The sequence below is a fragment of the Podarcis tiliguerta genome (genome assembly GCF_965153285.1).
Source record: "Podarcis tiliguerta genome assembly, chromosome: 1".
In the NCBI taxonomy this organism is placed as follows: Eukaryota; Metazoa; Chordata; class Lepidosauria; order Squamata; family Lacertidae; genus Podarcis; species Podarcis tiliguerta.
Window position 1 is genome coordinate 34,310,436 of NC_139534.1, and position 27,824 is coordinate 34,338,259.

The 27,824-nt window shown below is 43.9% G+C and overlaps 1 protein-coding gene across 2 annotated transcripts; it reads left to right on the forward strand.

Annotated features, from left to right (window-relative positions):
- Positions 1-27,290, forward strand: STAM2 (signal transducing adaptor molecule 2). 2 transcript variants are annotated; one of them, XM_083410294.1, is made up of 14 exons: positions 1-233; positions 9,781-9,865; positions 11,586-11,661; positions 11,876-11,971; positions 12,979-13,125; positions 14,784-14,853; positions 16,689-16,809; positions 19,168-19,262; positions 20,024-20,109; positions 20,252-20,339; positions 20,544-20,598; positions 21,611-21,764; positions 23,674-23,828; positions 23,947-27,290. In XM_083410294.1, the coding sequence occupies exons 1-14, from the start codon at positions 194-196 to the stop codon at positions 24,161-24,163; spliced, it is 1,485 nt and encodes a 494-aa protein (XP_083266420.1). In that variant the 5' UTR covers positions 1-193; the 3' UTR covers positions 24,164-27,290. The 2 variants fall into 2 exon arrangements, with proteins under 2 accessions (XP_083266420.1, XP_083266419.1); XM_083410293.1 differs by having other exon boundaries at positions 55-233; positions 16,623-16,809.
- The last annotated feature ends 534 nt before the right edge of the window (positions 27,291-27,824 follow it).

Consider the following 27,824-nt stretch of genomic DNA (forward strand, 5'->3'; position numbering starts at 1 on the left):
GGGACGGAGGCGAGGTGGGGTCCTTACGGAGCGGGCGGAAGAGGAAGTAGAGCGGAAAGGGAGCCGAGGGCGGGGCGGAGCTGTGCTGAGACGGGGTAGCTGCGCACCGAGTCGCTTCCTTACCTGGGGGCAGCAGCCGGGCCCGAGCGCCCCGGTGGTTTCGCCGTTCGCCGCCATTATTATAATAGCCACCATGCCTCTCTTCGCCTCCAACCCCTTCGAGCAGGATGTGGGTGAGTCCCGGGCGGGTGGGATCTGCAGCCCACCCCCCTCCGCCTGGGAAAACGGGGTCGCGAGGGGTCGCTGGGCTTCAGCAGGTAGCCCAAGTGCCCACGGGAAAGAGGGGCCGGGGCGCCGCGTCGAGGCAGCTGACCCCGGGGCGGGGCCGGGAGGGAGAAGGGAGGAATGAACCCGGCGATCCCTGTTTCCCGGGAGGCTCTCTTGGGCAAGAGGCCCGATGACAGAACCGGCAGTTCCTGTTGGCCCCTGGGGACGACGTTGCAGCAACGCTTCCTGGGTGGGGGGTGGGGGGGTCCCCGGGGTGGGGGGTCCCCGCGTGGACCAAGGCCGAGGGGCGCGACCCTGAGCTCCCTCGTTCCTTCCCTCTCCACCCTTCCCAATTGTTTTGGGTTACAAACACTAAAGGAAGCCGCTAAAGACCTTTCGGGGACTTTTTGTTGCGTTGAGGTTGCAATCTTGGGCAGGCGAATAAGAGGGGCGTCTAGTGTTGGGGATCGATGCTGGAGTGGAAGCGGGCACCTCTTAAGTATAAGAGGGGTTGGTGGGGGTTGAGGGTGTCCGCAGGCGCTCAAAGCTGCGGTGAAGTTATTCCTCTTTCCTGCGTTAGAGACTTGTTTGGCCCGTTTCTTAGATACATAGAGGAATCACGTTCGTTTATTCCCCAGAGCTGGTGCTCCTTCTATTAAATATCTCGTATCTGTGAGCTACCTAGAGGAATACAGTGGTACCTCAGGTTACATACACTTCAGATTACATACTCTTCAGATTACAGACTCCGCTAACCCAGAAATAGTGCTTCAGGTTAAGAACTTTGCTTCAGAACAGAAATCGTGGTCCAGCGATGCGGCAGCAGCAGGAGGCCCTGTTAGCTAAAGTGGTGCTTCAGGTTAAGAACAGTTTCAGGTTAAGTACAGAGCTCCGGAACAAATTAAGTCCTTAACCTGAGGTACCACTGTAAGGGCAAAAGTCTCCCCCCCCCCCATCACCCATTGTTCCAGGCGTGTTTTTGGGACTGGAAATTTCATGAGCACCAGCAGTTTCTGAGCTTTGCACCTAAGATTTCAGATTAAAATTGTAGAGTGGAAGGAAAGGAGGACCCTTTTCTGCCTCCCCACTTCCAGCAACTCTCCAAAAACTGAAGAAGAGACCCTGTTAAGAATATTGGTGAGATAGGCAGGGGAAGACCTAAAAATAACTGTAATATTTTAGCTGCAGTTCATTCATTTCCAGCTTTGTAGTCTTGTTGCAAAAAATCATGCCTAGACCTTCTGTTGTTGTGCCCATAACCCAGGTTTAAGGTGCTGTTTAGCTCCTAGCTTTCATATCTCCGTTTCTAACACTGTCCATCGCCACCACCCTGGTGCAAGACTGGAACTGAGAACTAATAGCTTGCTGAAATTCTAAGATGAACAAGGGTTTTAACCTGGTGGGTAGTTCTAGCAGTTAAACTACTGGATCGCTTCGTTCATATGCATTCAGGCCATAATGGTGCTGGAGACAGAGATATGTGACAGTTTCTCATGCAGTTCCTTCTCTCAACATATATTGACATAACTGTTCAGATAACTGGGAGTAGGGGACTGGGGAAATAGGCAGGGAGTCTTGCATGGCTGACCTTGGTTTGACAACCTAGACATTGCAAGAACAGATATGCTTGTACCAAAACTTCTGGAAGTATTGAGGCCAGGCTCCTTGCACTCATTTGCCTTCTGTGCGAAGGTACAGTTAAATTATTCAAAAACAGACTTCTAGAGATTTACCGTATTTTTCGCCCCATAGGACGCACCGGCCCATAGGACGCACCATGTTTTTTGGGGGGGAAATAAAGAAAAAAATTTTTATTTCCCCCTCAGGCGCTTGTGGGGGCAGGAGCGGGGAGAAGCGCTTTTCTCCCCACCGCCAGCCTTCACATCAGGTCCGGGGACAGGGGGAAGACTCGCTGCGCCTCCCCACTGTCCCGGGAGCTTGCGGGGCAGGCAGCGGGGAGAAGCGCTCTTCTCCCCGCCGCCAGCCTTCACGTCAGGTCCGGGGACAGGGGGAAGACGCGCCGCGCCTCCCCCCTGTCCCCGGAGCTTGCGGGGCAGGCAGCGGGGAGAAGCGCTCTTCTCCCCGCCGCCAGCCTTCACAACAGGTCCGGGGACAGGGGGAAGACGCGCCGCGCCTCCCCCCTGTCCCCGGAGCTTGCGGGGCAGGCAGCGGGGAGAAGCGCTCTTCTCCCCGCCGCCAGCCTTCACAACAGGTCCGGGGACAGGGGGAAGACGCGCCGCGCCTCCCCCCTGTCCCCGGAGCTTGCGGGGCAGGCAGCGGGGAGAAGCGCTCTTCTCCCCGCCGCCAGCCTTCACAACAGGTCCGGGGACAGGGGGAAGACGCGCCGCGCCTCCCCCCTGTCCCCGGAGCTTGCGGGGCAGGCAGCGGGGAGAAGCGCTCTTCTCCCCGCCGCCAGCCTTCACAACAGGTCCGGGGACAGGGGGAAGACGCGCCGCGCCTCCCCCCTGTCCCCGGAGCTTGCGGGGCAGGCAGCGGGGAGAAGCGCTCTTCTCCCCGCCGCCAGCCTTCACATCAGGTCCGGGGACAGGGGGAAGACGCGCCGCGCCTCCCCCCTGTCCCCGGAGCTTGCGGGGCAGGCAGCGGGGAGAAGCGCTCTTCTCCCCGCCGCCAGCCTTCACGTCAGGTCCGGGGACAGGGGGAAGACGCGCCGCGCCTCCCCCCTGTCCCCGGAGCTTGCGGGGCAGGCAGCGGGGAGAAGCGCTCTTCTCCCCGCCGCCAGCCTTCACAACAGGTCCGGGGACAGGGGGAAGACGCGCCGCGCCTCCCCCCTGTCCCCGGAGCTTGCGGGGCAGGCAGCGGGGAGAAGCGCTCTTCTCCCCGCCGCCAGCCTTCACAACAGGTCCGGGGACAGGGGGAAGACGCGCCGCGCCTCCCCCCTGTCCCCGGAGCTTGCGGGGCAGGCAGCGGGGAGAAGCGCTCTTCTCCCCGCCGCCAGCCTTCACAACAGGTCCGGGGACAGGGGGAAGACGCGCCGCGCCTCCCCCCTGTCCCCGGAGCTTGCGGGGCAGGCAGCGGGGAGAAGCGCTCTTCTCCCCGCCGCCAGCCTTCACAACAGGTCCGGGGACAGGGGGAAGACGCGCCGCGCCTCCCCCCTGTCCCCGGAGCTTGCGGGGCAGGCAGCGGGGAGAAGCGCTCTTCTCCCCGCCGCCAGCCTTCACATCAGGTCCGGGGACAGGGGGAAGACGCGCCGCGCCTCCCCCCTGTCCCCGGAGCTTGCGGGGCAGGCAGCGGGGAGAAGCGCTCTTCTCCCCGCCGCCAGCCTTCACATCAGGTCCGGGGACAGGGGGAAGACGCGCCGCGCCTCCCCCCTGTCCCCGGAGCTTGCGGGGCAGGCAGCGGGGAGAAGCGCTCTTCTCCCCGCCGCCAGCCTTCACAACAGGTCCGGGGACAGGGGGAAGACGCGCCGCGCCTCCCCCCTGTCCCCGGAGCTTGCGGGGCAGGCAGCGGGGAGAAGCGCTCTTCTCCCCGCCGCCAGCCTTCACATCAGGTCCGGGGACAGGGGGAAGACGCGCCGCGCCTCCCCCCTGTCCCCGGAGCTTGCGGGGCAGGCAGCGGGGAGAAGCGCTCTTCTCCCCGCCGCCAGCCTTCACAACAGGTCCGGGGACAGGGGGAAGACGCGCCGCGCCTCCCCCCTGTCCCCGGAGCTTGCGGGGCAGGCAGCGGGGAGAAGCGCTCTTCTCCCCGCCGCCAGCCTTCACAACAGGTCCGGGGACAGGGGGAAGACGCGCCGCGCCTCCCCCCTGTCCCCGGAGCTTGCGGGGCAGGCAGCGGGGAGAAGCGCTCTTCTCCCCGCCGCCAGCCTTCACATCAGGTCCGGGGACAGGGGGAAGACGCGCCGCGCCTCCCCCCTGTCCCCGGAGCTTGCGGGGCAGGCAGCGGGGAGAAGCGCTCTTCTCCCCGCCGCCAGCCTTCACAACAGGTCCGGGGACAGGGGGAAGACGCGCCGCGCCTCCCCCCTGTCCCCGGAGCTTGCGGGGCAGGCAGCGGGGAGAAGCGCTCTTCTCCCCGCCGCCAGCCTTCACATCAGGTCCGGGGACAGGGGGAAGACGCGCCGCGCCTCCCCCCTGTCCCCGGAGCTTGCGGGGCAGGCAGCGGGGAGAAGCGCTCTTCTCCCCGCCGCCAGCCTTCACAACAGGTCCGGGGACAGGGGGAAGACGCGACGCGCCTCCCCCCTGTCCCCGGAGCTTGCGGGGCAGGCAGCGGGGAGGAGCGCTCTTCTCCCCGCCGCCAGCCTTCACGTCAGGTCCGGGGACAGGGGGATGACGCGCCGCGCCTCCTCGCTGTCCCCGGAGCTTGCGGGGCTGGCGGCGGGGAGAAGCACGCATCTCCCCGCCGTCAGCCTCTAAACCACATAGGGAGACAGCGGGATGGCGGCGTTCCGCCTCCCTGCTGTCCCCCGACCTTGTGGGGCTGGCGCTGCGGCTCTCCTGAAGCCTGGAGAGCGAGAGGGGTTGGTGCGCACCGACCCCTCTTGCTCTCCAGGCTTCAGCGAAAGCCTGCATTCGCCCCATAAGACGCACACACATTTCCCCTTCATTTTTGGAGGGGAAAAAGTGCGTCTTATAGGGCGAAAAATACGGTAATCTTAACCTTGTGCCTTCCTGTACTTTCACTGTACTACTGTCTCTCACTCTGTCAAAGAAATGTGTTTTGGATCTTAAATAAATATTGTTAGTGGTCTTGGTAATAATTTGGATGCCTTGGAAGGAACACTACACCTGGAGTTTATTAGTCAACAGACCATATATCAACAGACATGACAGGACACTTTTCCCCTCATTTACAGTGACATCAACTGTGGTCAGCTGCTTGCTTTTGTCATTCCTGGTTGGTGGATATTTTGAAACCTGAGAACAGGCACCTTTTTTACAAGCTGTCTTGTGCTGTAAAAGTTGTGAAATTAGTGGTATTAACCTCTGTGTGTCTTTCAAACTTAGGCCTAAAGGGGGGGAGCATTGCTTCCCACATTCTCTAGTAGTATCTGCAATGGGATTTTAAATTGTGTGTTTCTGAAACCACTATTTCAACAAAAATGTGTAAGGCAGGAAAATAATCTTGAATCCTTTCTGTAGCTTCCCTGCACATGTATGCGTGCACTGTACTGAAGTTTATTGTTTTTGACAATTATTTTTTTAGATCTAAGGGGTTCTTTAAAAATCACAGAGGAATTGGATATCTTAATAGTCTATTGTAGATGGTAATTCAGATACTCTTAGAAAATGTGGGGAGCCAAAATACATGGATGACAGCGCTCTCTTCTGCTAGAGGTTCAGCTGTTGAGCTTCCTAGGATAATGCTAATATGTAGGGAGTTGAACGCAGATGGACTTTGATTTCTGGCACAAGCTCTTCTTCAGTCAACATTATTAAAAGCATACACCAGTTACATCAAACAAAAAAGTTAAGTGATTTGCTTGCTCTTCATAAAACACAATGAGAGTGGAAAAGATAGTAATGTACTGTAGTTGGGAGAAAGCATTCTCTTATGATCCATTCCTTTTCTGTTATACGGAGATTGCTTTATATGCATATAATAGAGCAATCTGGAAACCTGCCAACCTTTCATGTCAGATGATAGGACCCTGTTGGTTCCTATGTCCTTACAGAAAAATATACATGGTTCAACAACCTTTGCTTTAGGCTAAGCAGCTCTTTTTCATGAAGAAGAAGAAGAGAAGAGGAGTTTGGATTTGATATCCCGCCTTTCACTCCCTTTAAGGAGTCTCAAAGCGGCTAACATTCTCCTTTCCCTTCCTCCCCCACAACAAACACTGTGTGAGGTGAGTGGGGCTGAGAGACTGACTTCAAAGAAGTGTGACTAGCCCAAGGTCACCCAGCAGCTGCATGTGGAGGAGCAGAGAGGCGAACCCGGTTCCTCAGATTACGAGACTACCGCTCTTAGCCACTACACCACACTGGCACTGGCTGATTGCATACATACTGAGTTGATAGTATAGAATACCTGAATTAAGTGGAGAATGAATTGGCATTTCTATTATTGGAGACTAGAATATTGAATTGAATTAATTACCAGAAACTAGCAAATTTGCTAGATCACTTAGTATAAAAGTGAATGCTTTAAATATGCTGATCATCTGGATGTGTTTTGTTGAAACCTGCAGTCTTTTTTTTTATAACTTGTTGCAAACTAGTCAGGAGTGTATGCTTTAGTAATTGGTTCACAATTATTTTTTGTTTTGTCATACAATAAGACACCTTTTATGTGTTGGCTATCATCATGTAGTATTTGGATCCAAGAAAATATAAGATGATTAAGTCACTATAACCCTCTGTTCTTTCTCCAAACCAAGTAGATCCCTATAAATATGCATTGCCATGCTAATTTGCATAGTATCTTGTTAAACTGCACAAGTTTAACGTGGTTCTCCATCTGGCAGGCATGTTGTTGTTAAAAAAGGCAGTTACAACTTCAGTTAGTGCAAAGAAACAGGTGTCCGTGTGCATAGCCCTCGCTTAGTGAGGTACCACACAGAGAAAGTGATGCTGCATTGATAGTTGATCTCCTTTTCTCTCTCCTTTACCCACTGAATAGTTGATCATTGCAAATATGTCTTTATGAGCACAGTCTTAACAGCTGAGTCAGGGGAAGGAACCATGTACAGTACTTCCCACAATTTCTGCTAGAGATAAGCACAAACATGGAAGCATTGGAAATGGGAACAAATGTGCATGTAGCGTTTTACTCAAATTACCGTATATTTTGCTCTATAAGACTCACTTTTTCCCCTCCTAAAAAGTAAGGGGAAATGTGTGTGCGTCTTAATGGAGCGAATGCAGGCTGCGCAGCTATCCCAGAAGCCAGAACAGTAAGAGGGATTGCTGCTTTCACTGCACAGCGATCCCTCTTGCTGTTCTGGCTTCTGAGATTCAGAATATTTTTTTTCTTGTTTTCCTCCTCCAAAAACTAGGTGCGTCTTGTGGTCTGGTGCGTCTTATAGAGCGAAAAATACGGTAGAACCTTTCTCAGTCATACAGTTATTTAAAGTGTGATAGTTCCCAGTACAAGATAATTTTGTTAGCTTTCAATGAGTCCCCCCCCTTTTTTTTACTGAAAAGTTGATATTTCTTTGATTATCTATCTTAATCAGGTATGTTGAAGTTAATGGAAGTACTAATTGTTTGATTTTACAATGTATGGGCCTTCCCCAACACAGCTACCCATCAGGTCTCACTGTTATCTGAGCTTCTGGTAGTTATGGCACAGTTTGCTTTTTTCTGAATGCATAAATAGGGGGTATGGTTTACTCCTCCAGCCTAAAAGATTTACAGTACTTGTAGAATGGATAAGAATTCTTTATTCTCCTAGGAGTACCACCCCTAATATTTCTGCTTGAATTAACTGTTCTGCATGCGCCTCCTGATTGGAGCAATGGTTGAGGCAGCAAAGCAATTGGCATTTCCTGTGTTACATCTCTTAATTGGGGATGACTTGGATGCAGAAGTAGGGCAGCAGGAACTGTATCAGGAAGAGACAAGACCAGAGGGTTAAACATTCCAAAATAAAACAGTCAACCTACTTTTGTGGGTGGATATTTCAGGCACACAGGAGCCTTTGATTTCCTGTGCCATACAGCTTGGAACTTACTGCCTTAGCATGGGATTTGAAAATTGGTGGATAAAAATCAAGGCAAAACATGAATACACTTATTTCTGAAACTCGGTGTGTGTGTAATATTTTATTAAAGCTTTTTCATAATACAATAAGCTAAAAGAAACTAATATAAATACAAATACAGAGAAAGAGAAAAGAAAACATAAGAGTCCTCTCTCAAAGGTAGCTCTTAACCCTTGTAACCTTCAGAAAGTGGTGGAGCCTCCCAACTCTCACCTGGGAACTTTTTCTTCTTCTCCCAGTCTCTCATCCTGGGAGGTCTTCCCTTCCCTGCCTTTCACTCAGGGTCCTTCCACCAATTCAGGGTCCTTTGTGTGTGTGAAATCCTTAGACCCCAATAACAGCCCGGAGCAGAGGACACCAAAGAAAAGAAAAATAACCAAAGAGAAGTAAACTCATTTTCAAACCTGATGCTCTTTTAACAAAGGAACAACAGAGGAAGCTACATTATGATGGAGTTAAACCATTGGTCCATCTAGCTCAGCATGACTGGCATCAGGTCTCCAGAGTCTCTGCTGAGGTTTATGTCTATTCCTACTTGGAGATGCTGGGAATTAATCCAACCCAGGATCTTTCGCATGCAGTGCAGATGCTCTACAACTGAGCCATAACCCTTTGATTTAATAGTTAGCTAGCCCTTCTTTGATAGCAGGGGGCAGTGCAAAATTATGGACTGGATCGTTCTATATCATTTCACAACTGTTGACTAGGGGTGAGGAAGATCTGGCTTTCTGGATGTTGTTGGATTCCAACTCCCAATTATCAGGAATTATGGAAGTTGCAGTGCAGCAGAGGTGGGAGGGCACCATTCATGCTGTTGACAATGGTTGGCAGTGCTATGCTTTGAAGTTGCTCTACAGGAGGAGTCTGTTAACAAATGCACAGATCAGATCTTGAGAGTCTCTCATACATTGCTTGGACAGACGGCAGAAGAAAACAGTGCCCTTTCAAGAGAATTTACATTCATTTATTTGAATGCCTCATTTATTTGTCTATGATTTCCGAGCTCTAAACAAAGTTCTGTGAGCCAGTGCTGATGCTTGTTCAAGCTTTGTTTTGTCCCTACTTCTTGCCCAATAAATGGGTTGAATCCCGTTCATGCTGTTGTGCAAGTGCTTTGGAGTCAGCAGGAGGTGTCCATTAAAGGGAAGGGAGTGATCTTTGCCAATTTCCCCCATCCTCCTGTAGTCCTGAACCCTCCAGAACAGATTCTCAGGGAAGTTGAGAGCTGCAAGAGGTGGGTCGGGTCATCTTCCAGCTTCTACTCCAGCTCCACAAAGCAGAGAATTAACTCCAGTGCTTCCCTAAGATGCAAAGTAGTTATTTGATTTGTAAATACATTTAAGAAGTTTTAAGTTGTTGCCTTAAAGGCAGCAACATTACTTGCTGTAAGCCAATGCTGCTGTAATCTCTTCTCCATTATATTATGAAAGAACTGAGAATTTTAAGAACTAAATACTGGTGCTGCAAGCTGCTTTTTGGACATACCCATCCTACAGTTTGGTTGAAAAAAAATATGAATAGCAGATACATTAGACTTGTACCCACCTCTAAAGAGTTAATGTACAAAATTTCATATATTTACACTTGGGTAAAGGAGGTATGAAAGATATGCCTTTTCAGACTAAACAGATCACATAAAATGATGACCTTGTAACTGCAGTTCTGTGGGGAGGTTCTTTCCATCACACTGAGAAATGTGTGTCTCCTTATGGTGGGAACGAAAAAACTGCTACTGAAGTTTATAGCTTTGGGAGCATATACAGAATAAAAAGCAGTTGTTTTGCTAGTGGCAGTTCTAACAGAGAGTATATGTGTTTGAAAAGGTGTTGATTCTCAAAGGACTATTTTTCTTTATAGAAAAAGCCACAAATGAGTACAACACAGCTGAAGACTGGGGAGTTATTATGGATATATGTGACAAAGTTGGAAGCACTCCTAATGGGTAAGACACTTCGTCCTGTCTGCCAGCTCTCGCTGAATGTCATTTTATGTTTCTGCTGAGTAATCTGTGTTTCCTGTGCCCAGATCTGATAGGTAGCTCTATTCATTCCAGTCAATTCAGGCTGGTATACACAGTAATGGGCTTATGTTAAAACTCATCTTGTATAAAAAATCAGATCCATTTAAGATGCAAAGAGAAACTGTAACTAGGTCACTTGAGAAACTGTCCAGGTTGTTAAGTAAATTCTCTTTCTGTTGTGAAGTAGCAGAATTTTTTTAACCTAGAGTTTCTAGTAAATGCCAGTGTTGTTTAGATGAACTTTTTTTCCTTGTGATTGTCTTCCAGAACTCTTGGACTCTTGGTTCTCATTCTTTTTGGCAGCTTTTATTTATTTATTTATTTTTACCAAAAATGCATGCAAGATATATTTGCTTGCTTTCAGACTAAATTGTAAGAAGTAAAATGTGTGCTTGGATGTGACTGTGCTTTGTTCAAGCTTTGAAAGCATTTGGTACCTATTCTGTTTGAGCAAGCTAAAAATGTATACCAAATTGTGTTTAATGATACTGCTTTGGTTTTTTCCGCAGTCCACCTTCTGGTGGCAAATAGCACTGCCTAACTTAAAACTACAATTTTGCAAGGGCTAAAAGCAGCCAAAAGACAGAGGAGAGATGAGGCCTTTTCAGACCTTCAAATTCTGTATTGGATCAGCATGTGAAAGGGGAGCAGAGATGTATCTCCTGATTGACAGTATGTGTGCAGTTTATAACCCTGCCTTTTCAGGGTTCCCAGTCTTGTGGAGAAAACCTTTAGTGTGTAGGCTGTCTGAACACAGATCCTATCAATGTGTGGAAGAAGGGGGTAATTAATAGGTGTGATCCAGCTTCCCATTCACACATTGACTCTATGCAGAATTTGAAGGTCTGGAAAAAAGGCTGTTGGAGCTTCCCTTTGCAACATGAATGGTAGGATTGTGTCCCAAAACTTTGGTTTTCAGTGACTTTTTCCTTCCAATATTTCCTGTCTCCTTTTCAGTTAAGTCAAGTGTGGGCAATCTTGTTGATATTCCTTTGGAGAAGGTAGTCGGGTGTGTGTGTGTGATCAGAGTGCACCCCTTTCTCAAACCAGAGCATACACCCACCATCACCATCCCTTCACACAAACACACACTCTGTCCTCTCCCTCTTCTCTTTCGCATACACACAACCTGGAGAGATGTGTGCCACTGTTTCCCACATATTTCATGTCGCAGGCTCACCTCATCAGTGCCAGAGAAAGAGGTTTGAGCAGGCAAGCAGAGCCTGCCTGATGGCCCTTCTCTTTCTCTACTCCATGGTCTGCTCTGTGAGAGTGGGGAGGGAGCCACCAGTCTTGAGGAGAACAGAGTTGAGTGAAGAGAGTGGGAAGATGCTGGCTCTTCCACCTTCAACTCTGCTCTTTTTAAGGCTGGCAACCCTCATCCCGTCAGCTCTTCGTGTTTTGAATACAACCAAGAGAGAAAACCCTGGAGTCCACAAAGTAATGGGATGTCTTTCCCATTGCCCAGAGCAACCAAAAGTCACTCCAGGTGTCAGAAGAAGGGGATGGTCAGGGGAGGTGCCCAACTTTGGGTGGCAGTGACAGGAAGATTGGGGGAGGGAGGGGAATAGGCCTGCAGGTTGCCACCATGTGAATTAAGTTATTGAAATAAGAGTCTGAAAAACGATATTGTTTTATCTAGAGCAAAAGATTGCCTCAAAGCCATTTTGAAGAGAGTAAATCACAAGGTACCCCATGTTGCTCTGCAGGCACTAACTGTAAGTATAATACATACTTATTTTATGAAAAGGGTTAAAACAGTTCTTTTTAATCATAAGGCAATACTAGATGATCGCTTTTGAATTCTATTTAATACCTGTAGATGATGTAGTAAATCTTTGTTACGGCCAATACCTTCATCATTTCTTACATCTTGTTATTTTATGTGGTTATTTTAATCTACTAATTTTTGCCTTCAATTTCACTTGTTAGCTATTGGGAGCCTGTGTTTCAAACTGTGGAAAGATTTTTCACTTAGAAATTTGCTCTCGCGACTTTGCCAGTGAAGTACGAGTTATTATAAACAAGGTAAGGTTCTAACATGCTCCATATTTAATAAAAGCCAATGGGTAGAAATTTATTGTTATGGTGTCTATACATCTGTCCGATAGACTGCTGATATTTAACTTAGGTTGCAGAAAGGGACAAATTGAACAGAACTGATAGGGCAGAGAGATGAGTGGAAGAGACTAAACCATGAAATGATTTTCCACAGCAGTATTCCATTATGGACTGCAATGAAGAAAACATAACATGCAGGATCTGAATTGGCAACTGTCATGCAGGAATGACAGACCGTGAGAAATCAGGTAGATCTTAACCCTGCACAGTAGTAGAGCCGGAAGAGCAAAATATTTGCACGTAAGCACATAATAAACCCGAATAATGGTATTTATAACCAGTAGGAGCCAGCGGGGGCGTGTTGCTCACCCGTCTTCTGAATACAGTGTGTTGCTTGCTGCAGCAGGGAGTTCAACACAGTGCAGGCCCAGTGTGAATACTGTGTTGGGCCTGTTGGCCTGGCTCTGCTGTGGCATCTGAGCCACCCTACCACTGCCATGTCCCATTCCCTCTCAGAAAGCAGCAGCAACATGCCCCGTTTGGAAGATGGGGAGCAACAGATCACACACACACACCAGTTCTACATTCTGCTATTGCGTATGTGAACATGTGGACATATTATCAGTGCTGCATTGACCTCTAGATTTTAGTACGAGGCAATTTAAACATAGGCCATGATCCAAAGAGCTAGTTTAGCCATGTTCAAGGACCTGGCCGTGCCTAATGGCATTTCTTTCCTTCAGGGGGGCCTTTCCCCACCTTAAGCAGCAGACCCTTACACAATTTCTTTTTTTTTCTTCTTCTTTTTTTGAAACTCCCTTCAGTTTCAGAAGAGGTGTGGCGCAAGCCCCAAATCCCCCCAGGCCTTCAGAGCTAATTTGGGTGGTTCTTTGGATCCTAGCCACAACGCTTTAAAAATCAAAATTGGCCTTGTAGATTGTGCTATAAAACCGGGCTTGTTTGTGTCTTTTTAGGGTCATCCTAAAGTATGTGAAAAGTTAAAAGCTTTAATGGTTGAATGGTCAGAAGAATTTCAGAAAGACCCACAGTTCAGTCTAATATCAGCAACTATTAAATCTCTTAAGGAAGAAGGGGTTACATTTCCTACCTCTGCATCACAGGTAAGAGACTAGAGTTAGAACTTTTTCGGCATGTTTACAATTTTGCAGATAAATGAGGACATTTTAAGTAAAACACAGAATATTTTGACATGCTTGATTTTCAGTAAATGCCTGGTTTTCATAGGGAGACAGAATTTTACCCTGCATCAAATGTATATTTCATCCTTTTAAAAAGATTTTTATTTCTTTTTATAAAGATTTTTATATCTTTATAAAAAGATATTTACAAATATCTAAATATACTCCGTTATTTAAGAAATGCTATTAAAGCAACATAATTTTATACTATGATTCTTATGGCCAAGATGAAGAACTGTAGCATAGCTAAACTCATGACCCTGATGAATGCAGGTGCATAAAGTGGGAACTTTAAAACCAAGCCCCACCGACTGCTGTTTATTGTATATAGCCTTATCGATCTGCTAATGAATTCCAAACCTCAACAAAAAGAAGGGGTGAGTGGGTTGTGGTAGCGCTATGAAAAATCAGTATGTGTGACGAACTATTTGCCATACAGGGCAAAAGAAACAGGAGGAGCAGGTGCTAGTAAGCAATGTATTTTGAAGAAATACTCTAGTCTAATGCATTTTTTGGAGGGAAACTTTTCAAGGTCTGCTCTGCTTACTCAGTTACTGACTTGGGTCACTCTGGAGGCAGGGAGCAAAGGTGCTTGGAGCGGGGGGAATCTTGGATCAGTATTACTTGTGACAGGGCTAACCTGCATGTATTCTGATGCTAGTACCAAATACTGACTCTACCTTACAAGGTTTTTGTAAGAATTACTAAGATAATGTAGATGAAGCCCTTTGAACTCGTGAAGTACGTTATAGAAATGCTACGCGTTGCTACCCTCTCTTATCACTACTTCTGCTCCCACACATTCCCTCTTTCTTAGCAAATCATAGGTTTCTATCCTGGACAAACTGGTTTGCCTCAAAATAGGGAGCCAAGGACCAAATTGATGTGTGCAATCAATCAATCAATACATACATGCATACATACATACATACCCCTGCCCATCTGGCTGGGTTTCCCCAGCCACTCTGGGCGGCTCCCAACCGAATATTAAAAACACAGTACAGCCTTAAACATTAAAAACATCCCTAAACAGGGCTGCCTTCAGATGTCTTTTAAAAGTAAGATAGTTGCTTGTTGCCTTGATATCTGACGGGAGGGCATTCCACAGGGCAGGTGCCACTACCAAGAAGGCCCTCTGCTTGGTTCCCTGTAACCTCACTTCTTGCAGTGAGGGAACCGTCAGAAGGCCCTCGGCATTGGACCTCAGTGTCCAGGCAGGACGATGGGGGTGGAGATGCTCCTTCAGGTACGAGCAAGCACATGAGTCCAAACTCATTCACATAATACTTAGCCTTAGGTGTAACTCTCTTGAGGCTTGAGTTGGCATTTTGTCTAGAGACAGTATATACCATTACCTTGTGACTGAAATGCTGGAAGTTGAGATGACACTGAAGAGTTCCTATCCAAAATCTGTGTTCCTAGCACCTCTTGAGATTCCTGTCCTTTCTTGTTTTAAACATGTTTTAAAAATGCTTGCCACAAGGCAGCTACATCAGTATCACTGCTGTTTTTAAAGTACAAGCAAATATAGAACTTTTTCCACTTGGTGTAGTATATTAATATTGCCAGTACATTTACAGAGTCCCTCAGCTGTTGCCAAGAATGGTGCATCATCAAGCAAAAACAAAGAGGATGAAGATATAGCTAAAGGTAAAGTATTAGTCACCATGTATCTTGAGCAATATAACATTTAAAGTGTTTCTAAGCTTATGCTTGGAGATGTGTTTTGATGCCTAAAATGCACAACATGTTCCATTTAAAGAAGACTGAACAATGAGGTGGAAACGGGTTAGGAAATGGAAGACAAAGAGAAGAGTGAGCAGTTATTTTCTTAAGGGGGGGAGGAGTAGGGAAAATTCAAGTTTTATACCTCAGAAAAGGCATATTCTTTTGGAGCTATTCTTCCCTTCAGTTGAGCTCTTGGGATGCTTGTCTCTTCTAACAATTTTCTGTTAGTGTTGTCATTCTGTTTTGCTAGTTGTCAAGAACTGACAATTAGTTTCTAAAGCTTGTAAGCAGCTTGAGGTCTGAGACCTTTCACACTCATAGTAGTGGTGAATGACTTAAGAAGCTCTTTGTGAGCTGGAGTAATTCAGCTGATTTACATGAAATTATATTGTGTACGTTTAACCCCACTTGCATTTTGTTCTCGCCAGAGTAGCCTTCTTGAGAAATACTGGGTTATGACTCAAGTTTAATGAACATCTTTTTGCCTTTTTGTTTTGAATACTTTAATATTTTTCCATCAACTTATCAGTTTGTAGCTAGAAGCTCTGGAACTTCAATTTGTATGCACTGTTTTTGGGGTGTATCAATTTAAAGTGACTTGCAAACTGTAGGCTTTTAGTCCTTACTGTATATTATTATGGGCCCTGTTGAAGAACCTGCATGCAGATTATTTCCTGTTGCTTCTTTAAGATCATTGTAAATAGCGGGCTCAGTCAGTCAAGTTTTCCAACAATCATTTTGCTTACCAGACATTTGACTAATACTTGGTTAATCAGTAATGTATTTGCAATTCAATTTTTTATCTGAGTAATACTTAAGATTGTGTAATAATTATAAGTATTTGTATGATGAACTGAAACCGGTTTAGACCAACTATTCCTAGCTATGCTATTATTATTTTTAAAAATCACAGTATGCATCAACAACCTTTATAGCATTGGTTGTTATTATTATTTATTAAATTTATATACCGCCCTACACCCACAGGTCTCAGGGTGTTTCACAGGATAAAATCAGAATATAAAACCACAAAATACATAAGCAAATCAAAAACAACCCAGTAACACCCCCCATGGCTTTCCACAGGTACAAAAAGAATAGGATCCTTTAGACAATGCTATCTCCACCATCTAGAATGCCCCCGTCCGCCAGAGAACCCTCACTGATCCACATTGGATGGGATAGAGATTACAGTTTGAATGCCTTATCATCCCTGTGTGATGTGAGGAGTTCGGAATAAGCTGCTGCCTTGTTTTTAACTAAGTTTTCTTGAGCATGGTTTAAGAGGGGTTCTGACACATCATCTTTTAACCCAGTGCTGGGATTAGTACCCAGTTCAGAGAGCCTTGTATTCAAAAACAAGCTCCATGCAACGCAGTTGTGAGCTAGGATCTCTGCACTCCTTGGACCCTAGGAGCTAGATGTTGGGAAGGGATCTCAAGTTTATTAAGGTTGAAATGCTTGAGGTTTTTATGAAAACTGTTTTATCTGGGTTTTACCTTTATTACTCCTCTCCCTCCCCCTTTTTTGGATACCACTATGGTATCACTGCAGTGTATAGCACTTTATTAATATCCCTAACAATAAATAAATAGCTAGTTACTTTATGGTAGAAAATAAAACTGCTATTAACACATTTCATCATTATTTGGAACATTATAAAAGGCATTTCTTTGTTTTCCAAACCATAGCTATTGAATTATCTTTGCAAGAGCAAAAACAACAAACAGAAACAAAACCTTTATACCCACCTGTAGAAGTTCACCCAAGCAATCAGAAAATTTCAAGAAAGGTGCGCGCCTTATATGACTTTGAAGCTGTTGAGGACAATGAACTCACCTTTAAGAGTGGAGATATCATTGTTGTTTTGGACGACAGGTATGTTATACTTTGAGACCTCTATCTGTAGAGAGGGCTGCTGAACTAAACTTATTTACTATTTAGGGAGGTTTTTTAATGCCTGGTGTCTCAATGTGTTTTTAATCATCTGTTGGAAGCCGCCCAGAGTGGCTGGGGAGACCCAGCCAGATGGGTGGGGTATAAGTAGTATATTATTACTATTAATATTACTACTACTACTCAGTATGGGTTGTAGCCAACAAAGTTCTACTCAGAGTAGATCCATTGACATGAACCTAAATTTGTCATGCCCATTCATTTCACTGGATCTACTCTGAATATGACTTAACATTGGATACCACCGTGTATGCCATATTACTGCATGCTCATTATGCTTTGAACCCCTGTGATCATTGTAAAACTTCCTTGGACATCCAAAAAGCATTTAGATAAATTCTTAAATCTTTGTGGAGGGTTTCTTCTCAAAATACAAGGGGGTTCTGTGCTTGATCAGAATTTCCATGCGTGTGTAAGCCACAAGGAACCCTTTGAGGCAAGATTAGCTTACATTCATCTTTTCATCTCTAAACTCTACAACTCTTCTTTGCCCTGCTTCCCAGGCAAAGGGTGTCATCCATTGGCATCTGTGTTCTGGAGAGCCCCAATCATCTGGCCCAGATGTGGGGGGAGTGCAGGGGGGGGGGGGAGAGGGGCAGGTCCTGTTGTAAGAGGAAATTTGCCCAGATGAATTTCATCAGTAGGATTGTTCTTCAGTTGCAGGAACGCACTCTTAAGCCAAACCAAAGCACCAGGCTGCAGTATTGGTTTGGATAGAAGTTCTGTTGAAATTAATACAACTTTGAAATAGAAATGTTCTGGATTGTGATATGGACTGATACTGTAGCTGTCCCAGCTTTTGAATCATGGAGCCATTTCCATGTTCTTTAGCAACTGTGTTGTTGTTGTGTTTTTTTTAAAGTGAGGTGCTTCCAGAGGTTTACTGATTTAAAAGCGCTTCACTCAAGTCTTGCAGAGAAAAGCATGGCGACTTTCATGAGCCTTAGACTTGTGTGATGTCCCCTCCCCTTTCTTTCTGTGTGGTTGCGAGAAAGAGTTTTCACCTGCCATTTTCAACCAACTGGTTTATAGTTGTGTATGAACCTTAGATTGTGATTAATCTTTATGGTGGATTATTTATTTATTTGTGCCCTGCTTACATGCCTCAATGGCTTTTGAGCGGTTTACAGCTATAAAATCAATTATGAAATGCCCATGCATAATTAAAACACACAATGAAACAATTCCTTCAAAGCATTTAAAACATACATCAAAATAAGCAGTTTAAAAGTGCAATTAAAGCAATTAGATCAGGAAGTTCGAGCTCAGAGGAATGCTTGTCTAATGAGGTGTGTCTTCAAGACCTGGTGCAATGCCAGTACTGGCAAAATTGGCTGGGTTCAATTTGCTGTTCTTAATGCCCTAATCCTAATGCCCTTAATTGGGCAGAGGAGCAGAAGATGGTTTGTTGGGCAACATGCTGCAGTATTCTTAGGGACTTTTAAATATTAATAATGTAATTGTTGTTGTTTATTATGCCCTGCCCATCTGACTGGGTTGCCCCAGCTGCTCTGGGCAGCTTCCAACAAAAATACAGAGGCAAACAGTGTTTGTCCGCAGATAGCTTCCGGGTCATGTGGCCAGCATGACTAAGCCGCTTCTGGCGAAGCAGAGCAGTGCACGAAAACGGCATTTACCTTCCCGCTGGAGCGGTTCCTATTTTTCTACTTGCACTTGACGTGCTTTTGAACTGCTAGGTTGGCAGGAGCTGGGACCGAGCAATGGAAGCTCACTCCGTCGCGGGGATTCGAACCGCCAACACATGTAAAACAGCTATAGTTACATGCTAATTCATAAACCTGAATGCATAGTAAGGATTGTATATTAAATGACTTAACTGAATTTGTTTCATTCATTCATTGTTTCATTTGTTTCAACCTCTGAGGTTTTGGAGAACACTTGTGAGATTTAAACATTAGAGAAAATAGTAAGACGGTGTCAAATACACACAGAGAACAAATATTTAGGCTTTTGCTTCTACGGGTTTTTTTAGGAGGGTTTTTTACAAGTTTTTCTTGTGTCAGTTTGGTACCTTGTAGCAGATGCTGGGCATTTTGCAAATCTGTCCCTACAGTGCTTTGCTTGTCTTGCAGAGCAAGCGGTTGTGGTTTGTTTCTGTGGCTCATCTTTAATGGAGCTATGAATGACAGAAGGCAAGTTATAGAAAGTATTCACTTGTAAATTAAGAGCCTATCCTAGGGATTTGTAGGGAAACAGGTGAGGGACAGTATATTGCAGTTGACTGTTTTGTGTAATAAAATGTAAATCTTTATTGCTCAGTGATGCCAATTGGTGGAAAGGAGAAAATCACAGAGGAATAGGATTGTTTCCATCTAATTTTGTGACCTCTAACTTAAACGATGAGCCTGAGTCAGGTAAGCTGAATAAAAAAAGCTGGTATTGAAAGCACTTTAAAAGTCACACATAAAGTATTATCCCAATTTGATGTAGGAACATACCATGAAATTTAATGACTTGTCCAAAGTCACTAAGTACCCTGGGAATTGGCTCTAATCCTCTTGACTCACAATGCCTAATTGTGCTCTGATTGCTAAATCGTTTTTACCCTATGCAATATGACAGAAGATCTTGCATTTTTATGAGCAGTAACTTCCCATATGTCTTGTCAGTGGCATTATTATTTCAAGGCAAGACTATTTCACTTGCTGTGAAGCCACAGATGGAGGCGGGATGAAAATGTGAGAATAGATGGTTCTCAACGCTCGGTTGCAACCTAATCAAAAAGTTTGGTGTTGCCAAACGAAAACATTGAACTATCACAAGTCAAACTGCTAAAAGTCATGATATGAAATGACTTTTAATTTGCCATCTGGGTTTTGAGCTCAGTGCATTTGTGTTTTAAAATAAGTGTCGTACACCACAAGAGCAGAATTTAAAACTTATTTTTCCGTGTGTGAAGAGTTGCTGCGTGTAGGAAAACTTAAGCAGAGATTTCTGTCCCAGCCTGTAGCTGTATTGAACTTGGATTTGTTTTTATAGGCATTTTTATTGTTGGGTGTTTTTGGTTTTAATTTGCTTCAGGCCGTTTTATTGGGAAGTGATTCAGAAACACAAACAAACAAACTGCTTGGAAAACATTTTAGATTGAGAAACTCATGCTATCATGTTCTCTTAGCTGCAACTGTGGAGAAAAGTTCTTCTGCTGAAGACACAACAGAGGAAGTTACAAAAGCTGAGCCGGAGCCCGTTTACATAGATGAGGTGTGTGGTTGCTTTCAACTAGTACAAAGTCTCATTAGATACTACTTCCTTGAAGAAGCTATTGAATTTTGACTGAGTTTGGGAACTTGCAGTCCTAAGAGTTCTGCATGGCTTTCTAGTGATGTTTTTCTTCGTCTTTCAGAGTAAGATGGATAAGGCATTACAGTTACTCCAGAGCATAGATCCATCGGACCCTAAACCTGATTCTCCTGATCTCCTGGATTTAGAAGGTATTTTTGATTGCCAATAAATGCGCTAGCAGTCCTATTCCATAATCTATTGTCCTTTGTTCAATAAGCTAAGTGGCAGTCTGGGAGAAAGGTGGGAGGTGAGACTCCCCTATCGCTATGCATATCAGCCCCATTTATATCGCTTGCAGCCTCCTCAGCTATGAACATTTAACTGAACAAATATCAATATTTGTATATTCTCAGATATCTGCCAACAGATGAGTCCCATGATAAATGAAAAACTAGAGGAAATTGATAGGTAAGACAATTGAGCAATACGTATGAGTAAAATGGGAATGTATGCTTAAGCAGCACATAGAAGACTTAAGACTGTCATGTTTTCTCCATAGACCTCTTTCAACTTATCCAGGCTTGTTTACAAGCTTGAAACAAGACATTAGCTTTGTTGTACTTAGGCCATGCACAAGCAAAGAAGAGGGCAGTTCAGGCTGCAAATAGGTTTGGAATGTGGGACTCTTTGTGGGTTTACTGGAACCCACCTGTAAGATGGTGTAGGTCTAGTCATCTTAATTTGTTTCTGTGTTCTCAGCAAGTGACCACTTCCTGCAATTTGGTTGAGTGCTGAATGAAGGCATAATGGGGGAGGGATATTAACTATGGGGGTAGCGCTATCAGTAGAACAAACCAAGTGGATTTTGGTCTCGGAAACAGATATAAATCCTAATTATTTTCAGCTTCTCTCTCCCACTCCTCACCCCCTAATGTTGTTTGGATAACTTATCAACTTAGCTGTTGAATTTTAGAAATCCTGCAGATTTAACAGTCATGTCTTCTGTCATAGCCTTCAACTGTATTGTCCCCTCTTGATGGAGAAGTATCGTGGAGGTGTATAGCTAAGTTCTTACTTAAAAGGTTCTGGGAATTGCTTGTGTAAAACTGCTAGGTAACTTTAGGAAGCTCATGTATCCTGTAGAGCAGCCTTTGCCAACATGGGACCCTCTCGATACTTTGGACTAAAGGTCCTACCATCCTCAATCCATCATGGGCAGTGATTGGCAATGGTATGAGTTGTGGTCTACAACATCTGAAGGCACTCGGTTGAAGAAGGCTGCATGATAACTATGGGAACTGAGCAAAGGGTTGGGTGTGTTGCAGGGAAGCATGATGTAGAGACTCCTCCTCAGACTTGGTATTGAGAAGCAAACACCTTCTTTCCAAGTCACTTCTTAACCTCACAGGCTGCACATTAATGTCTAGCACACGGACAAGTGCATAACTGCAAACACTTGACAACACTCTTTTTGAACTAGGAAGCACTCGGAATTGTCTGAACTAAATGTTAAAGCCTTGGAAGCTTTGGAGCTCTACAACAAACTGATGAATGAAGCGCCTATGTATTCCTCATACTCAAAGATGCATTCATCTGCACCCTATCCACCCACGTCCGCTGGTGTTCCAGTGCAGGTCAGTGTCCCTGTCTAGCAAGGATTCTTTTGAGAACAGTTGCTGCAATGTGAGCTCCATTAGCAACTTAAGATTTTAAGGTTTCTGAATCCTGCTGCATTACATGTCAACATACACGCAAGCGAAACAGCATTGATAACTACTATTTATTTCTCCCACAGCTATTTCTTTCTTTTTTTTAACCCATACCACATAGTTAACAGATTTCGGAGAATGCTTTAATTGTAAATTTCTTGTAGGCTTGGATCCAAAGAGGGGAGCAGGTTCTGTGTTTCTCCCCCTGAATCCTAACTCCGCTTTCCTGAGAATAAGCTCCATTGAATTCAGTTGGACTTATTTCTGAGTAGGCATGCTTAAGATTGTGTTGTATGACTGTATTTGCAAAATAATTGTTTTTACACCGCCTCCTTCCTGGGGGAGCTACAGTTGGGTGGGTGGGGGTGTTGCGAAATAAGATCCAAGCCAGTAAGTTTTCCAAGTTAAACATGTTTTCATTGTAGCTTTGCAAATCAGGTGGATAGATTTACTTGTTCAACTTTACATTGATGAGCAGTCTAGTTAAAAGGCTTGTGGGCTAACTGATAGAGGGACTTAGGAATTAGGCATACTGCAGTACAAAATTTTGGGTGATACACCACCATTGCAATGTTTTTATGTTGACACCAAATAATAAGTAAAACAAAAGAGATCTGTTGGTGCACATGTTTTGAGTTGTAGTGTTGAGATTTTTGACAATGAAGTGTATCATGGAAGGACAAAAGCAGTGTTGTCCAGTAAAGTGTTGATTTCTCTTGCTTGCTCCTTTGGGCTACAAGTTCTCTGTGTGCTAAATTAAATAACTTGAAAATTCACTCCAAACACTCACGTTTGCTTTAATAAACTAAGGGAGTGGGGAGAGGAAAATGAGCAGGCAATAATTAAGTGCAAAAGGGGGCGGGGGAGTGGCTGCATATATTAGGTGGATTTTACATAATCAGTGTGGAAAGAATAGTTACTATGGTAACTGCCACATCAAAGATGATGCATTTAGCTATTATGTATTGCAGTGAACTCTTAAAAATGATGGAAGATTGATTATATTGGAGGGTGTAAAGGAAATTATGAGTATTAGACATCTTAAATTCTAATATTCCTGTCATTTGAAAATAATGCTGCTTCCTCATGAGGATTAAAAACCAGCGATAGTTATAGTTAAGGGGCCAACAGTCATACTAAGAGCAGCCCCACTGAAATCATTGGATAAGTCAATTTATTTCAGTGGGTTCAATCTGAGTATGGTTTAGATGGTTATCACCTTAAGGTACTAGTAGAATATGGCTTTTAAAGGAACAAGACCTGAATATTTTATTTGTTAGACTTTTTTCCTACTCTTCTTCCAAGGAGCTTGGAACAGCAACCATGGTTTTCTTCCCACCTACTCTATCCTCATAGTAACCTTGTGAGACAGATTAATTTGGGGAAAACGATTGCCTAAGGTAGGCATAGGCAAACTCCGACCCACCAGATAATTTGGGACTACAGTTCCCATCATTTCTGATCACTGGTCCTGTTAGCTAGGGATGATGGGAATTGTAGTCCCAAACATCTGGAGTGCCGAAATTTGCCTATTCCTGGCCTATGGTTACCTGGCAAATCTTGTGACCAAGTGAGGATTTAAGCCTGTGTATAACCACCCCATCGTGATAGAAGCTTAGAGTGCAATAATGACCTTGATGCTGTGCTATAAAACACCTGCTCTTTCTTTCTTTTTATTCCCTCAGGGAACAATTCCTGCGAGTTTTAAAAACCATAGCTTTAGTGCAGTGCTTTTGCCACATAAAAAACTGGCCATAGCTTTTGTGTGCTACCCCCTCTTGGTTTTTTACCTGTGCAATTTCAGACCCGTAATGTTGTTCTGTTTCCATTGCAGTCCTATCCCATGCACCCTCACAGTGGGAACTATGTGGTTCATGGTGTTCCTCAAGGCTACAATCCAGGAAATGATCAGATTGGTCCACTGAGGTCCTTGCCGCCAACTATGAATTCTTCAGTAACTTCTCAGCCTGGTCAGGCAGCTTATTTAAGGTATTCCATCAACAAGGCTGTATTGAAGACGTCTTGCAAATGGCGTAATCTTTCTAGGGTTGCCATTTGTTTTGCATGTTGACAAAATGTCTTTTTTCCTTTTCTTTTTGTATTTCAGCACCGGTCTAGAATCTACTGCTGCTTACATGAACCAGAATTCTTGCCTTCCGCCTCCTAATACAGTCCCTTATGCCCAACAAATGGGTATGCCTATGGATATGTTCACATACCAGAACAATGCATCCAGTTTGCCTCAAGGAACATGCTATCCAGCAGTTCCAGCTCATTCCCTTACACAGCAGCGAACAAATTACCATCAACAGCCTCTCCTGTGAAAATGCAGTCTGTTCCTGAAAACAGTTTTGGATGTTGCTGACCCTTGTCATTTAAATTGTCCCTCCATTGATTTAAAAGGATGCTTCTGCTCAAGGGAAAAGACAGCCAAGCAATTTCAAAGTTAAAAAAGTTAATTCAAGTTTAAAACTCTTTTTCTTCTTCTTGCAAAGCTGTTTAAATAAGGGGAGCTGCTAATGTGTTAAAAGGCCTTCAGCACCCTGCCTTGCATAGTGGTCTATCAGCTCTACTCCCTATTTATAATGAAGCCTCTCTAGAGTAACTTTTCCTTGTGCTACGTTTCCTAAGAAAAAGCTTGAAAGCAAGTTTATATGTGCATCTCTTCCTGTTCATTCTTTCCAGAGTTTATTAATGACATTGTTTTTATGGAACCTTTAAGTCTGAAGTGGTATCTTGAAACCCAATCAGTTTAGCTAATTTGCTTTTCAGTTTGCACCCCTGCTAGAACATCTTAACAGATTGCATTTTATGATTGTACAATAAAGCAGTTGTAAATTTGGGAGAAGAAAATTTTGAATGACAGCAGTTAATGGACTTTTATGGTTTCTGCCAGATTGGATTTCTTATTTGCATTTCTCAGAAAACTAGTGCTACTTATTGCTGAGGAGTAGTTCTTATTCCCTGTCTAAGAAGAGAAGAGCCTCAAGATTGCATTTTTAGTATGTAAATTAATTTCCAAGCACAAGTTACTCTGATGGAACTAGACCTTTTGCTCTGCCTTCTCTCTCTGCTTTCATTCAGTGGTTTTGCTGAATACTTATTTGCATGAAAGAGAAATCTTTCATATTGGGAAGGCAACATTTATGCCACAATTTATTCACAGCAGCGATCTAGGAGCAGATGTCATCTTCTTGGCCTCGACCAGCAAATACACATTTTTAAGAGTTAAGCATCTAAAATAAATATCATGCAAAACTATAATTGCAGTGTTCAGGGATCAGAAAGACTCCTGCCCTGACAGAAAATGAAAGGAAAGATTCTGTGTTTTCTGTAGGTTCATTACTTCCTCGTTGACCATTTACTTATCCAGCTATTTAACATAATCATCTTTAATATATTGTTTATAGGTTACATATGGATGAACCGTACTCTGCAAGCAGGGTGGGTAGTGAAATGAACTAATGATTTAGCCTGAGCAAAAGGTAATGATGGAACATGAAAATCGAAAGGCATTTATACTTTGGTTTCAGAGCCCTTCTGAAATATGCACCGTCTATTGTACAAATACCTGTTATTTCGTAGTGAGGTCTGTGTTGGTCTAACTCAAACCTGCCTGTTGTCAAGTGGCCCTTTCACTTCCTATACTGGTGCTAAATAGGCTGTTCAGAAGCATGTTAGTGATCAGCTGCAGTTCCATTTTGGACCAATATTTGTGTGTGTGTGTGTGTGTGTGTGTGTGTGTTTTTCTGGAACACTTGCTTAGTTGATCATCTAGCCATGGTGGTTTCCTTTCTGTATAGAATGGGAAATGGGGCTCAAATTAGCTTTTTCTGTTTTCAAAACTGAATTAGTTTCAAAAGATGTTCTTTTAGAATCCTTATTAAGAGCAGGCCCAGTTTCCCCGCCGCCACCTCTCTCAGCCCAAACATTTGATAAATGAAATGAAGACTTTTTGATGAGTATGTAACTCCTTCATATTAATAAATTACATAATCAGTTTTTATTGATTCACAATCTTTGATACTACATTAAGTGGTGCCCAAATTTTGACTGTGATGTTAAGCTGAAGCAACATTTTTCATGGTATTTTGTTCTTTATATATAATATATAAATAGTATGTGTGTGTATATATATCCACTTGTCTGATATTTTATACACATCATTATATATACTCATTCTCTAAAAAAAAATCAGTGAAATTTTATACATAGCTGCATTTTGCATTATTGCTAGTTGCTGTAATCTTACAATACATTTATGCAGGTTGTATATATGTATAAATTCTGATGTTGAAATTGTGTATTTAGTGTACTGGTGACAATGGGATCATCTTTCCCTCTTCTCTTTTCTAGACTAAAACATTATTTATTGCTGAGGTGTGATCATAATTATGCTGCCAAAGGAACTGACTACAGATTTCCATAGGGCCCAGACTCCATTGACATCAATGCGTGCTTAGCTATTGATTTGAATGGACTTCAGAATGTACTGCAGGCATACACCTATTTTTATATTAAAAGCAAATCCTTTGCTTTTCACATGTTAACTATTTAAGTAGAAATTCTGACAGTTTGTAATAAGGGTGGTATTGTGGTTTGTTTCATGGGTGTTAAAATAAGGTACAGTTTCTTCTTGGTCATTTTGTTACCTTAAATTGTATACAAATGTTTTTCCCTATCTGAATGTTGCCCAAGGGCATTTGTCCAGTCCATATTGCCACCTGACTCAAGCTTCTTCTTCTTCTTCCTCTTTTTTAAAAAAGGTTAACAAATAAAATTAACAATAGGTTCTCCAAGACCTTGGCATCTATATGCATTCCAGTGTTTCTCCCCCACCCCAATAAATATTTAAATGGCTAATCTTCTAAATCTTTTGCTCTTTATGTGTTTATTTGGTTTTCATTTGTACCCTTTCCATGCCCTGCAAACATCTAGCATAACCTGCTGAAAGATTGCCAGTTAAGGGATGGCTATTTCATGCTATAACTGAAGACCTTTCCCTTATTATCTATGCATCATTTCTCAAGTGTTTTGCAGTGTTTCACAATGTTAAGCATAACCACGTTTTCTTTGCTATAAACTTAGTTTGTACAAGGCTTGACTGTCTTTCCCTTGGAATAATCTTAATCCTTCCATAGCAGTAGATTAAATTATTTTGCTCTTGAGCTAACTGGTGAAAGGAAAAGGGATGAAACGGAGCACTGGAATTGGTGGAATGCCTTCCAAATATGTACTGTTCAGGAAGTTCCCGTTGTGGTTGCTTGTCCATGTTCAGACTTATGTTTTCTCCCCATACCACAAAATACTTTCTGGGTGTTTTTACACGATACTATGTTCAAGCAACCATCAGTATTAACAATTGGAGATCTGATCATATTAAATATCCATCCAGATTCTTGTCTACAACATGTTTGGGCTGACTTGGGCAAATAAAACTTGTTTAACAAACATATTAGTAGAGTGTCTTATTTTTATTATGTGCTGATTCCCTTTAACTTGAGCCACTTCAGCTGTTGGGTTAGAAACCCTTTTATACATGGCCCTTATCCAGCCTGGCTGCAGGTTTGAATGGCCCTAGGCAATCTACACTCTGGTGAGGCTTTGCCCTGGTTAGCTTACCTGGTGACATTGGTGCACCACATGGTGCCTGTTGGTTTGCTATAGTCATTATTTTAATTTTGGCACATTGCCCTAGAAGAATGCCATGTTTGGATCATTGTCTGGGAAATATAAATGGTGGCTAGTTTAAATAACCAGTCTGGGTGTTAGGGTGGTGTGTTTTTTTAAAGAGTACTCACAGCAGGCATCAGCAGTGGAGCTGCCAGGACATTGGAACCCTGACATTGGAACCCTGGTAGCTGCTGAAAGATGTCTAGTACTGAATCTAGCCTTGCCTTCTGAGTCCTTGCCGCAAAGACTAGGAAATTGGTTCCGATTTAAAACGGAAAACATCAGTATGCTGAATTTTACATACAGTATCCA